General features: G+C 33.1%; 1 protein-coding gene across 1 annotated transcript in view; it reads left to right on the top strand.

The window, feature by feature from the left end:
• The window catches only part of RRM2B (ribonucleotide reductase regulatory TP53 inducible subunit M2B), a 40,827-nt gene extending 26,990 nt beyond the window's left edge, over nt 1–13,837 (top strand). The window contains exons 7-9 of the mRNA XM_033126733.1: nt 6,073–6,177; nt 7,354–7,467; nt 11,628–13,837. Coding sequence (XP_032982624.1) covers nt 6,073–6,177; nt 7,354–7,467; nt 11,628–11,780 — 372 coding nt within the window. The 3' untranslated portion in view covers nt 11,781–13,837. The remainder of the gene's footprint in view (nt 1–6,072; nt 6,178–7,353; nt 7,468–11,627) is intronic.
• Nucleotides 13,838–14,068: the final 231 nt, after the last annotated feature.

The following is a 14,068-nucleotide window of genomic DNA, read 5'->3' as shown; positions in this document are numbered from 1 at the left end:
TGAAACCTAAACTTGTCCCTATCATGTCCACAACATGTATTGCACTTCTTGTCTCTTTGCTTACTAGACAGACTCTAAGCTCCTTGAGTGCAGAAACCTTGTCATTTATCTTTCTGTTCTCAGTATTTAGCCCATCATAGCAATTCAATTCATGTTTATTGACTACACTAAACCTTGCCCTTCAGCTTATTTCTAAGTGACCTTGTTAAGTTACTTAACTTCTCTGAGACTCTGTTTCTTGAACTATAAACCTTAACAATGAAACAGTACGTGTGAAAGTACTTTTTAAGTGCCATAAAATGCTTTGTATAACTACTTTTTGTTGTTCCATATCTTAAAATTTCTAAAAATTTTTATTATAAATGTTATATAGGATTATTACAGAGAATTCAGAGAATAAAATCACTCTCAACAAACAACGATGACCACTTTTAGTATTTCATAGTATTTCTTTTTAGTTTTCTACATTTAAATCTATGTAGATATGTACAAACATATTTTTACAATTTGAAATAGTCTGCTTTTTTCATATTTTTACAAGCTGAGACTTTTTTCTCTAGCAGAATGTTGTGAGCATTTTTTCTATGATGTTAAGCATTTTTTTGGAGACAGTTTTGTTAGATATGTAATATTCTAATGAATAAATATATCACTATTTGACTATTCTATAATTAAAAATTTAGGTTGTTTCCAGATTTTTTGTTTATTTGTTTTTCTATAATGCAAAATGAATATCTTTGTATAAGCTTGTCCCAAATTTCTATTATTTTCCTGAGCTAGATTCCCTAGAAGTAGAATTATTAGATTGTAAGGTAGAACATTTTCAAAGTCATTCATACTTATTTGCAGATTTCTTTCCAGAAATTTTATAGCAATTTTCAACCCTACCTAGCAATGTATGAACATGTTTTTTGTTACCAAACCCCCACCAGAATTTGGGTTTATTTGTTAAATATTTGACAAATTTGATAGGGGTAATGGTATCTCATTATTGGGTTATTTGCATTGATTTGATTGCTACTTAGATTGAACTTTTTTTCTCATGATGATATTAGTCATTGTATATTTTCTGTATTTACCTTTTGCCTTTATTTCTGTTGTTATATATTCCCTGTGCACAGTGACTAGCCTCTTTCAATAAGTGTTTTTAAAGTATTTATTACATGAATATAATATATGAATTTTGTTATATTTGTTGCAAATATTTTCCTAGTTTGACCTTTGTTTTTAATTTTCTTCTTTTAATATACAGAAACCTGAAATTTATGTGATCTGCTTCCAGAAATGTGTTAAATCATCACACATATTTTCTTCACGACTTTTTAACATTTGACTCTCTAATGCAATTGGAATTTGCTTAGTATAAGTAAAAGATTTAATGTAAATATAGTATAGGATAGGATGGTTAGAATTTAACTTAATTTTATTTCACATACTTTTGGGAAGTTTTTAAAATTCTTTGTTAAGTCGCTCTATTGATTTTGGGGTCTTCTTTATTATATGTTAAGGTTTTAAGTATTCTAAAATCTGTTTCAGGGCTTTTTTTCTTTTTCATTAACCTATCTGTCAAACTTAATGCCATAACAAACTATTTTAATTATTGTAGTATTTTGTGTTTTGATAATTAGGGTAAATTTCATAACTTTCCTATTAAGTGTCCTTACAAGATTCTGCCCATTTATTCTTCCAGGTTAAGTTTTTTAAATTGAAATATATTTGACATGTAATATTGTGTAAATTTAAGATGTACAACATGTTAATTTGATACATTTATGTATTGCGATATGATTACCATTGTAGCAATAATTAGGGTCTCCATCATATTACATTCTTTATCTTTAGTAGTTAGAATACTTAAGTTCTAGTCTCACATTAATTTTTTAACTAAAACAATCCCATTAGGATTTTGATTGGAATTGCTTTAAACCTCAAAATTGATTTTATTCACTTACTGATTTAGCAATATAAGTGCGTACGTTTGATTTACTCACCTGTGTAATAGGTAGCTAGCTATCAGTTCTAATCAACACTTTAACATCTTTCAGCAGTTTGTTTGAAATTTAGCCTCTTGAATCAAGTTTGGGGAAAAAATGTCACTAGCAAATCTAAGATTAGCTGTTGAAAGAGGTTTTTTTCTGATGGTTTCTTCCGGGAATGACAACTTAACTAGGTAAATAATCCTTGGTATACAACCTTTGATTTGAGTCTTAACTTTCTTTTTTTTTTTTAAATAAATTTATTGGGGTGACAGTGGTTAGTAATATTACATAGGTTTAGTATACATTTCTATAATACATCATCTGTCTATCTATCACATTGTGTGCTCGCCACCCAGAGTCAGTTCTCCTTCCATCTCCATATATTTTATCCTCTTTACCCTCTTCTACTATCCCCCCTTCCCCCTGAGTCTTATTTTTCAATTGTCTTTTGGTATTCGTTGATTTATGTAGAAAACCCTAAGCAAACTCTGATTTGTAATCCTTTTAAGTGTACATGTCTTGCTCCTCTCCTTTGGTGGCTTGCAAAATTATTTCTTTTTCTTTGTAGTTTAGAAATGTTAATTGACTCTGCCTTAGTGTCAGTCTCTGTTAATTTTATTTGGAACTCCATCATCTTTTTATATCTCTGGCCTCTTTCTCTTTTTCTTATTTATTTATTTATTTATTTATTTATTTATTTTAAATTTATTGGGGTGACAATTGTTAGTAAAATTACATAGATTTCAGGTGTACAATTCTGTGTCACATCCTCTATAAATCACATTGTGTGTTCACCATCCAGAGTCAGTTCTCCTTCCATCACCATATATTTGATCCCTCTTACCTTCATCTCCCACCCCCCACCCCCCTTACCCTATGGAAACCACTAAACTATTGTCTGTCTTGTTTATGAGGTTTTTCTTTTAGACGTTTATCATTTATATCCCTCACACTGTGGACCCCCCCTCCCCCCATCCACTATCTCTCTGACATCGCACCGAGCCATCCCATTTCCACTATCTCCACTCCCAATGCTGTACTCTGCCTCTTGTAAATGTATACATACCTATTTATACATACATATATATATATACATATATATATATATATGTATATATATAATATTATAGTTGGCATTCATTATTGTTCAGCTTCAGGTGTACAGTGCAGTGATCAGGCATCTACATCTTCCCTGAGATGGTCTCCCAAATGGGACACATGTCTATCGGATACCCTACAAAATCTTTACAACATTATTGATTACGTTTCCCACATTAATTTTCAAAACCCCGTGGCCATCTTGTGGTTACTGATTGTTTTCTAATCCCCTCACCTTCCCCCTTACCCCCACCCCCCCGCCCATCTAGCAACCCGCAGTTTTTCCTCTTTGTCTCCAAAACCGTTTCTGATTAGTTCATTCACTTATTCTTTTCTTTAGATTCCACATATAAGTGAGATCATATGGTATTTGTCTTTCTCTGTCTGACTTATTTCACTTAACATAATGTTCTCTGGGTCCATCCATGTTGTTGCAAATGGTAAGATTTCTTCCTTCTTTATGGCTGCGTAGTACTCCATTGTATAAATGTACCACAGTTTCTTAATCTAGTCATCTACCGATGGGCATTTCGGTTGTTTCCATGTCTTAGCTATTGTGTATAGTGCTGCAATAAACATAGGGGTGCATAAAGATTTTTGAATTGGAGTTTTGGATTCTCCAGATAGATACCTAGGAGTGGAATTACTGGATCATAGGGTAGTTCCATTTTCAGATTTTTGAGATACCTCCATACTGTTTTCCATAGTGGCTGCACCAATCTGCAATCCCACCAACAGTGCACAAGCGTTCCCTTTTCTCCACATCCGCGCCAGCACTTGTTGTTTGTTGATTTATTGATGATAGCCATTTTTACTGGGATGAGGTGGTATCTCATTGTGGTTTTTATTTGCATTTCTCTGATGGTTAGTGAGGTTGAGCATTTCTTCATATGTCTGTTTGCCATCTGTATGTCCTTTTTAGAAAAATGTCTCTTCAAGTCCTCTGCCCAGTTTTCAATTGGGTCGTTTGTTTTTTTGGAGTTGAGTTGAGTGAGTTTTTCATAGATTTGTGATATTAATCCCTTATCAGATATGTCATTGGCAAATATCTTTTACCATTCAGTAGGATCCCTTTTTGTTTTATTGATGGTTTCCTGTGCTGTGAAAAAACTTTTTAGTTTGATATAATCCCACATGTTTATTTTTTATCTTACTTCCCTCGCGTGAGGGCATATATCAGAAAAAATTTTACTCCGGGTAATGTCTGTGAAGTTTCTTCCTATATTTTCTTCTAGGTATTTTATGGTTTCAGATCTTACATTTAAGTCTTTAAGCCATTTTGAATTTATTTTTGTATATGGTGTAAGTAAGTGGTCCAGCTTCATTTTTTTTGCATGTGTCTGTCCAGGTTTCCCAGCACCATTTATTGAATAGACTGTCTTTACCCCATCGTACATTCTTGCTTCAGTTGTCGTAGATTAAATGGCCATATAGGCATGTATTTATTTCTGGACTCTCTATTCTGTTCCATTGATCTATGTGTCTGTTTTTATGCCAGTACCATGCTGTTTTGATTACTGTAGTCTTTTAGTATAATTTGAAGTCAGGTATTGTTATACCTGCCACTTTGTTCCTATTTCTCAAGATTGCTGAGGCTATACGGGGTCTTTTATGGTCCCATATAAATTTTAGGATTATATGTTCTATTTCTGTGAAAAACGTTGTTGGGAGTTTGATAGGAATTGCGTTGAATATGTATATTGCCTTAGGCAGTATGGACATTTTAACTATATTAATTCTTCCTATCCATGAACATGATATGTGTTTCCATCTATTTATATCTTCTTTCATTCCTTTCTTCAGTGTCTTATAATTTTCTGAGTACAGATCTTTTACTTCTTTGGTTAAATTTATTCCCAGGTATTTCATAGTCTTTGGAGCAATTGTGAATGGGATTGTTTTTTTAATTTCTCCTTCTGATGTTTTATTATTGGTGTATACAAATGCAACTGATTTCTGGATATTAATTTTGTATCCTGCTACTTTACTAAATTCATCTATCAGCTGTCTGATTGCTGTGGCTAGAACTTCCAGCACTATGTTGAATAGAAGCGGAGATAGTGGGCAACCTTGCCTTGTTCCTGATCTTAGGGGGAATGGTTTTAGCTTTTCCCCATTGAGTATGATGTTAGCTGTGGGTTTGTCATATATGGTCTTATGTTGAGATATGATCCCTCTATTCCCACTTTCTTAAGGGTTTTTATCATAAATGGCTGTTGGATTTTATCAAATGCTTTTTCTGCATCTATTGATATGATCTCTCTTTCTCTTTTTCGTTTTGACTTTTTGAAATCATCTTCTGTTGTTTTCAGCTTTATTTCATCTGTTCTGTGGTATGGAATCCTGATTATTGTAGGTTGAATCTCTTTGCTCTGTTCTTCAATTATTTAAGATTCTATACCATTTCTTGTATTTGCATAACCATTCTGTTCTCAGGTATTTCACAGGTTTATCTCCTTCTGTGGCTGAATTATCTGTGATGTCATTTCTGCTTTATACAGCTTCGAACGGTATTTTTTATTCTTCAATTTCCATTTTCATTGTACCGAATTCATCTTTGTCTTCAGCCATTCTTATTTAATATAAATGTCTTTTTGAAATCTTTCTGAGTTTCACCTCTTCCTTAAATACTTATTATTTTTCAATCATTTCTGAAATTTTTTAGACAAAAATGAATGAACTTTTATTTTGGCTTGTCTTGCTTTGTTTTCCTTTCCAAAATGCTTTTAGTTGTAGATTGTTGTTAATTAATTCTTCTTTCATGTTGATGAACTAAGATTTCTGGCACTGAAAAACTTTTATTACAGGTTATTGTAATTGGCATTTTAATGAGATTTGAAGGAAAAAGGTCCCTGGCCCTCTTAATCCCTCTTCTATCTTCCTGAAATTCCATGTTGCATTCCTAGAACCTACTCTATATGATGCTTGACACATCACTGTGTGAAAATGGCTGATTAAACGTTTTTTTGACATTGTTATTTTTCTTCTGTTTTAGGGGCTTCATTGTGACTTTGCTTGTCTGATGTTTCGATACTTAGTAAATAAGCCTTCAGAAGAAAGGGTCAGGGAGATCATTGTCAATGCTGTTGAAATTGAGCAGGTAAGCTTATAATTAGCATGTCTCTCTTTCTCTAATGTTTATACCTATTTTATGAGGTTGACTCATATGAAATTGCTATCTTCTAGGTCAAAATAAATGTCAGCGATTTTATGTGGTCAACTTGACAGTACTAATAGATAGTATATTGCAATAAGTAATATGTTAATTTATAAGTAAGTATTACATATATTAAGGTTTTATGTATACTAAAATCTATTTCAGGACTATATTTTCTGTCTTCTTGACCTGTCAAACTTTATGCTATAACAAACTATTGTAATTACTTTAGCTTTATATTTTTAGATTTTTGCTACTGGAGGGCAGTAATGATTTGTTTGTTTTGTGTTCTCAGAAACCTAGTAGGGTATCTAACTTGAATCATGCATTAGATGTTTATAGAATGAATAAATAAATGGATTAGTGAATAATAACCCTAATTTATGACATGTAAAGACCTCTGACGAGAGAGACCTTGATGCTCCACTTAGGATGTGATTTTATCATTTGAAAGAACTAATTTAAAAGTAAGGTAACATTTTAAAACTTGTTTTTAGTACTGTGTAGTTTAACAGTGATAGTTTTTATATTGGGAGGACGAAGAGGCACAAAATGCATTCTGGTATATTTAATCATTTTCAGAACTAGATCCAGATGGTTAATGTTCTAATTTTTCTTCCATTAACACTTCATTACTTCATCACTGTCTTTAAATATAGTTGGAGTTCAGTTTATCTCCAACCCTCAAATCCATTTCTATTTCTTTCTCATGTTCTTTGTTAATATTGTTTTTTCTTTTTCACAGCTGTTCCCCACAACAGACATCTCTGGTGAATCTTTTTCAGATATTTCAGAACAAAGTATCTCTTTTTTTCTATTGAGAAAGCATGTGAATTCAGGTCTTATATGTGTTACCTTTTAAAATACCAGTACTTTGATAATTAGTTTCAATTTATTTTGGCTATTTGAGAATGTGACAAAATGTGAATAGTGATACCCCAAACATTTTTAAACAAATGGACATTGTTTGCCATGTTGAAAGAGTTTAACCTAGTGTACTTTCCTCAGACAAGATTAGTGACTTAAAAGGTTAATAAAACTAAAACCCTCTTTTTATTTGGAAAATACATACTTATTTATTGTTCTTTGTACTTTATTCTGTTTTTGTTTTCATCTCAGGAGTTTTTAACAGAAGCCTTGCCAGTTGGACTTATTGGAATGAATTGTGTTTTGATGAAACAGTATATTGAATTTGTAGCTGACAGATTACTTGCGGAACTTGGATTCTCAAAGGTAAGTTATTTAAAAATGTATTACTGTTAGCTAAAAAGTTATAGTCAAATAAGACCACTAAAATATTTCACTGAAAGCATTTGTAACGTACTAGTCTACTTTTACAATGTCATAACAGAGCCTTGCTTTGCATGAGCAAATTAGCTTTGCAAAATCCTTTGAAACTTAGAATGAAATTCACAACAGAAGTAGGCCGCTGATAAATCTTGGAGCTAATAAGCTCAATAAATTACTTTGTAATAATTGCAGGTATCTATTTAAAAATAGGAGACTTTTTAAATAATTGCATTTAATATGTATATATGTATGTGTTTTACCATCATATAAATCTCCACGTGTCTGTGTTTAATTTGGGGGTTAATACCCTAAGTAGTAAATAGTTGCTATGAAGACATTAACTGTCATAATTTGACTCTGAACTCAGTTGTGTTTAAGTTATTTCTGTCTTTGGTTATCAGAGATAGTGTACCTGAATTTCATAAAGAGGTATGCTTTTCACATGACTTAACAGGTGGGGGCTGCAGGCAGACTACCTGGGTTTGAATCCTGGTTCCACCACAGTCTAGCTATGTGACCTTAGGCAAGGTGCTGCTGAACCCCATCTCAGCTTCCTTATCCATTAAATGGAGAGAATAATAATAATAATAATAATAATAATAATACTTACCACAAGAGATTGTGATGAGTTGGTAACCTACAGCACTTAAAATGATGTCAGACACACAATAAATGCACACTAAGGGGTCATGTTGTATTCAATGTAAGTGGAAAATCCACAGAACTTTACTGTGTACTAAACTGTGGTAATTAGAAATTGTAGGTTTTGATTTCTTAGCACAGAAATGTAGGTTTAAATTGTGTTTAATGAGAAGCCTTATGAAATCCATGATGCTGGGGTAATCATAACCTTTCTTGGTAATGCATTTATATTCTGGTAACAACAGAAATACTGTAATGAAAGAATCAGGTGGGGCAAACTATTGTAAGATAAGCTATTTATATTTTATTATTTTAGTTGCAAAATCCTTTTGATGTTTACGGATAATGAGAGAAATCAAGATGACAGTTACATTAATATGAGCTCTTAAATTGATGCAGTGTATTAAAAAATTGTATTTGTTCCTAAGTTATATCAATATGTTTGTTACAGGAAAATTACTTTGCTTACTTAAGCCTTAAAGTCAACTCATTATCTTTTAATCCACCACCATATCCTCACACCCAGCATCCATATTCTCCTGCTTATTGGAAAACTATGGACCCCTTGATCTAATTTTCTCTTTGGGAACTTACTAACTGTAGGTATATATATAAAACACGACTCCTACAAAAGAAAACACAGTGTAAAACATCGTTTTCCACAGGCCTTCAACATATCTCAGTAAATTCCAAAAAGCAGAAATTATACAGACTATAGATTTTAATGCAATAAAATCAGAAATTCACAATAAAAGATTGCCAAAAGTTCTAACTAGTTAGAAATTGAAAAGATAACCTTTAAAATGAGACTAAAAATGAAAATATAAACTAATAGAAAATATAAACTAAACGACAATAAGATTACTGGGTATCAAAACTTGTACAATCCAGCCAAACAGATCCTGAGAGGAAAATGTACGGCCTTGAATGTGTATATTAAGAAAACAAAACAATTTAAAGTATATGAACTAAACTTTGAACTCAAAGCATTTGAGTTCTATAAAAAGAACTATTCTTATAAGGGCAGTTTTTGGTAAAATAAAAGATTATTTAAATTAGCAAATGGTGGCCATTTATACAGAATTCTAAATAGGAGCCACATTAATAATGTTTTCAACTTCTCTTTTAGTTTAGGATTAGTTAATAAATATATGAGTACTTCTGTGTGTCAAAAACAAGCCACTTAATTTTGGTCTTAGTTACTTTGTCCATGACATGAATGATTTGGATCAGATTTTTTAGAAGGTCCCCAGTTTTAAAATGCAGTCAGTCTATGACTATTGGTTCAGTACTCTTTCCACTGTGTTCTGTATGTGATAGCTCAAATTTTTCACTCCCTCTTCACACACTGTTTCTGAACAGAAATTTCACAGAATTCCGCAACTCAGCTACACAAAGCATATGAGCTTTTTTGGAATTAAAAAATGTATCTTTTAAAAATCACAGAGCATGCGATTCATCTATTAATAAATGTACATACAGTTCAATGGTTTTTAGTATATTCATAGTGTGGTGTAACTATCACAACACTGTATTTTAGAACATTATTTTTAATCACCCCACAAAGAATCTCTGTACCCATTAGCAATCATTTACTTCCCTTTCTTTCCCCCACCTCCACCTCAGCCCTAGGCACCACTAATCTAATTTCCCTCTCTTTAGATTTGCCTGTTCTGTGTATCCCATTTCATATAAATGGAATCATACAGCATATGGTCTTTTATGGCTGGCTTCTTTACTTAGTATGCTTTCAAGGTTCATTTGTGTTGTAGCATTGATCAGTACTTTACTCCTTTTTATGGCCAAATAATATTCCTTTGTATGGCTATGCCAAATTTCATTTATCCATTTATCAGCTGATGGACATTGCGGTGGTTTCTACTTTTTGGCTCTCATGACTAATGCTGCTATGGACATTCATGTATAAGTTTTTGTGTGGACATATGTTTTCATTTCTCTTGGATATATAACTAGAAGTGAAATTGTTGGGTCATATAGTAACTCTATTTTTAATCATTAGAGGAACTGGCAGACTGTTTTCCAAAGTGACTGCACCATTTTACATTAACACCAGCAGTGTATGAGGGTTGCAGTTTCTCCACATCTTCACCAATGCTTGTTATTTATTTTTATTTATTTATTTATTTATTTATTTATTTATTTATTTATTTATTTATTTATAGCCAGCTTAGTGGGAGTGAAATGATATCTCATTGTGGTCTTGATTTGCATTTGTCTAATAAGTAATGATTTTTGAGCATCTTTTCATGTATTTAATGATGTTTTGTATATATTCTTTAGAGAAATGTCTACTTATCTACTCAGATTCTTTGCCCTTTTTTTTTTTTTTTTTTTTTAAGATTTTATTGGGGAAGGGGAACAGGACTTTACTGGGGAACAGTGTGTACTTCCAGGCCTTTTTTCCAAGTCAAGTTGTTGTTCTTTCAATCTTAGTTGTGGAGGGCGCAGCTCAGCTCCAGGTCCAGTTGCCATTTCTAGTGGCAGGGGGCACAGCCCACCATCCCTTGAGGGACTCGAGGAGTTGAACTGGCAACCTTGGGGTTGAGAGCCCACTGGCCCATGTGGGAATCGAACCAGCAGCCTTCGGAGTTAGGAGCATGGAGCTCTAACCACCTGAGCCACCGGGCCGGCCCTCTTTGCCCATTTTTAATTGGGTTATTTAAATATATTCTTACCTGTGGTGTTCATAATCCCTGCTGGATACTCCTAAATTCAAAAATTCTCTTTTATTGCCTCTGATGAATCATTGAAATGTTTCGCAGTTTCCATCAAGCTATATCTCTAAGTCTGCTTCTTGAATTGAGAAGCAGTGAAAAAGCTTCTTGTCAACGTATGTCCCTCTTTTTTGGGGGGTCACTATGGATAGAATTTATTTTATCTTACCTCATCATGATCCCTTAACATCAATTTGTTGATTATCTGTTTTCTTATGAACTAAGAAATATTTAGGTCCATAGTACATTGTTGGTAATTTAATATTTTGTAGTATCGTGTATATGATTATGTAGTATCATATATATGTAGTACCATGTGTGTGACTACCTAAAGGTATTACCTGTGAAAAGAGCCTATGATATCTATGTTGTATTAAAATTTTCGAGCTGTGAAAACATTTTAGTTTGGTTGGTATTAAATCTTTTATTTCCTGAAATAATTTTTCTCCTCTTTCTACTTGTTAGAATACCAGAGATGAATACCAGTATCATTTCTTGGGGTTACTAGGTAATCCTAGTCATCTTAAAATTTATCAGCCTTGAGTGCCTCTAGGGCCATAGGGAGTAGTGTGATCCTGTAAGTGACTAGACAGGTGTTGCACAACACTATCTGAGCTGTTGCACAACACTATCTGACCTGAGCTCCATTTTAGTTATCTGTTGATCTTCTTGTGGGGTATAATTTGACTTCTTCAGAATGTTTAATAACATTTCTTTTCTTTTCAGATTTTTCAGGCAGAAAATCCCTTTGATTTTATGGAAAACATTTCTTTAGAAGGGAAAACAAATTTCTTTGAGAAACGAGTTTCAGAGTATCAGCGTTTTGCAGTAATGGCAGAAACCACAGATAATGTGTTCACCTTGGATGCAGATTTTTAAAACCCTCCCCCTATCTAAACTTACCATTGGTACATAGCAGTCTGTGCTTTAAAAAAAACAAAAACAAACAAAAAAACAACAAAAAAACAAAATATCTCCTTTGCTCAAGAGGAAATCCAAAATCAAATATAAATCAAGTTGGATTTATATGAATATACTCAAACTTTTCTTTTTAACAACCAGAGTGTGACTTAAATGCTTTTGTTTTGTTACTAAAATATAAGATAGCATTATGTGGTGATAAGAGCATGAGGTAAGGGGTCAGATATGAGTTTGAGATTCTGTCCTTATTATTTTGTGTGACCTGTGGCAAGTCAGTTATTCTCTCTCAACCTCAGTGTACTTATCTTTAACATGAGTAATAGTAGGTCCTAAATTCATAGAGTGGAAATAAGGATTAAGGTACAAAATAAATACTTAGCCAATATTACTACCACCACTACCACTACCACCATTACTAATCATCATTATTATTAATAGTGTGGATTGCAGTGATATTGTGATAAAGTGCTCCCATTTCTTCAAAGTAATTGTGTCTTAAGATCTAGTTAGATCTTTGTCTTTTTAACATTTGACGAATGATATAAAGATTTCCTTAAAAAGATTATAATTCTCATTACCTTGAGAATAACTTCTTTGGATTCCTCAGTATTGTAAGAAAGGAAATTTAGTTCTTAGTTGCTTTGGGTAGGGTACTTACGGAGTGGCATCCACACAGTTACTATGGTAGTGGGCTTTGTGAGCAAAATGGTTCTGCTCCTTCAGAAATTAAGAGTAGCTTTTACCAGACAGAGCCCTTAACGTGTAAAACCAGGGTGAATTAGCTACAGTAGCATTTCCCAAGGAGTAGTCTAAGAGCTATTAGCCCCTCTAGATATTTTGTGGGAAAAAGAGGGATTCTGTGCTCAAATGAGTTTGAGAAATGCTGTCCACTCCATTGCTTTTTACAGGGTACAGTCAGTACATCACAGACTGAGAAATTCTGCAGTATGTAAACTTATTTTCCCCCACATATTCCAAACTTACTTACCACAGATCTCTTTTTCATTTAACATCTCACCTAAGTAGTGTCCTTCAGAACATAGTTTGGAAAAGCTGGCCTAGAACCATTTTATGCATAGAAGTAGAGCTTGTGAACTAAGCCAGGGAGAACCTGGTGGAGTTGATGGAAGCATTTCACCTTTGTGCCAAGCTCAGAAATGTACCTGCGATTGACCTCAGCTGTGTTTCTTTAATACTCTTAAAACTTTTATGCTGTTATGAAGTATGGTTATTTTAATGGAACTATGCATGCTGTACGATAGCAGGTGGTGAGGGAGACGGAGGTCTCTCTCTGCAGAAGAGACTGAGGAAAGGCGAGAAGCCAAGGTCTGTTCCCTCTTTATCATTAGGAAGTGTCAAGAGGTAGCTTGAGCCCCAGCAAGCAGTGGGCTGCCCCACTCACAGCATACTACTTTATAAAATTCTGGAAGCTAAAATTTAAAGATGTTCTCTTTGCATAAATTTTTGCTCCATTTATGCCACAATTATCTAATTAAAACTGGAGTTCTCAAGTGGATGCAAAAGGAGCTGACCATAACCTTATTTGTTAGAATATCAGAAACTTGAGATATTTGGCCTATGATAATACCATTTATTCGTTCAATGCTTTGTAGTTTGCCAAGTGTTTTTACATCACCTCATTTGATCTCGTAACAGCCTTATGAGTTTGACATAGCAGCTAGTTTTGAAATTTTCCTGGTGGAAAAAATGAGGCTCAGAGAAGTTAAGGATCTGCTTACAGTCACTGTCCCTATAAGGTAATTTTTTTTTCTTATATGTTATCATATTTCTTATATGTAATCCTTTGTCATCCATCTTGATTTGATTTTGCCTATTGCCCCATTAAAGTAGCACATACTTTAAGATATCATATACATTAATTAGAGTATCAAAGTATCATAAACATTTTAACTATATTCAGGTAATATGTTCAAAGACATTTACTGCCATACAAAAACTTAACATTTAAAATTGATAATACCTATAATGACATCAAAATGAAAGAAAAACAGTCCATATTTCCTTTGTTTTGAATCCAAATCTTTCTCATTGGTAATGACACGTGCCTTAATCTGAAGCTTATTTATAGTAGCAATAAACCTAAGTGTATTGCGATGAAGTTTTAATAGCAAAATACTGGATTTTTAATACACTGGTGTATTGTACTTTATGTTTCATACCCTTTCCCAGACTTCCAGGTTGCACATTTATTTATTATGTTTAGTATTTTGATCCTTAGTTCTTAA

Source organism: Rhinolophus ferrumequinum, chromosome 14 (assembly GCF_004115265.2).
Source record: "Rhinolophus ferrumequinum isolate MPI-CBG mRhiFer1 chromosome 14, mRhiFer1_v1.p, whole genome shotgun sequence".
In the NCBI taxonomy this organism is placed as follows: Eukaryota; Metazoa; Chordata; class Mammalia; order Chiroptera; family Rhinolophidae; genus Rhinolophus; species Rhinolophus ferrumequinum.
The sequence above is the reverse complement of the archived record's forward strand: the minus strand, read 5'-3'. Positions and strand labels throughout refer to the sequence as shown.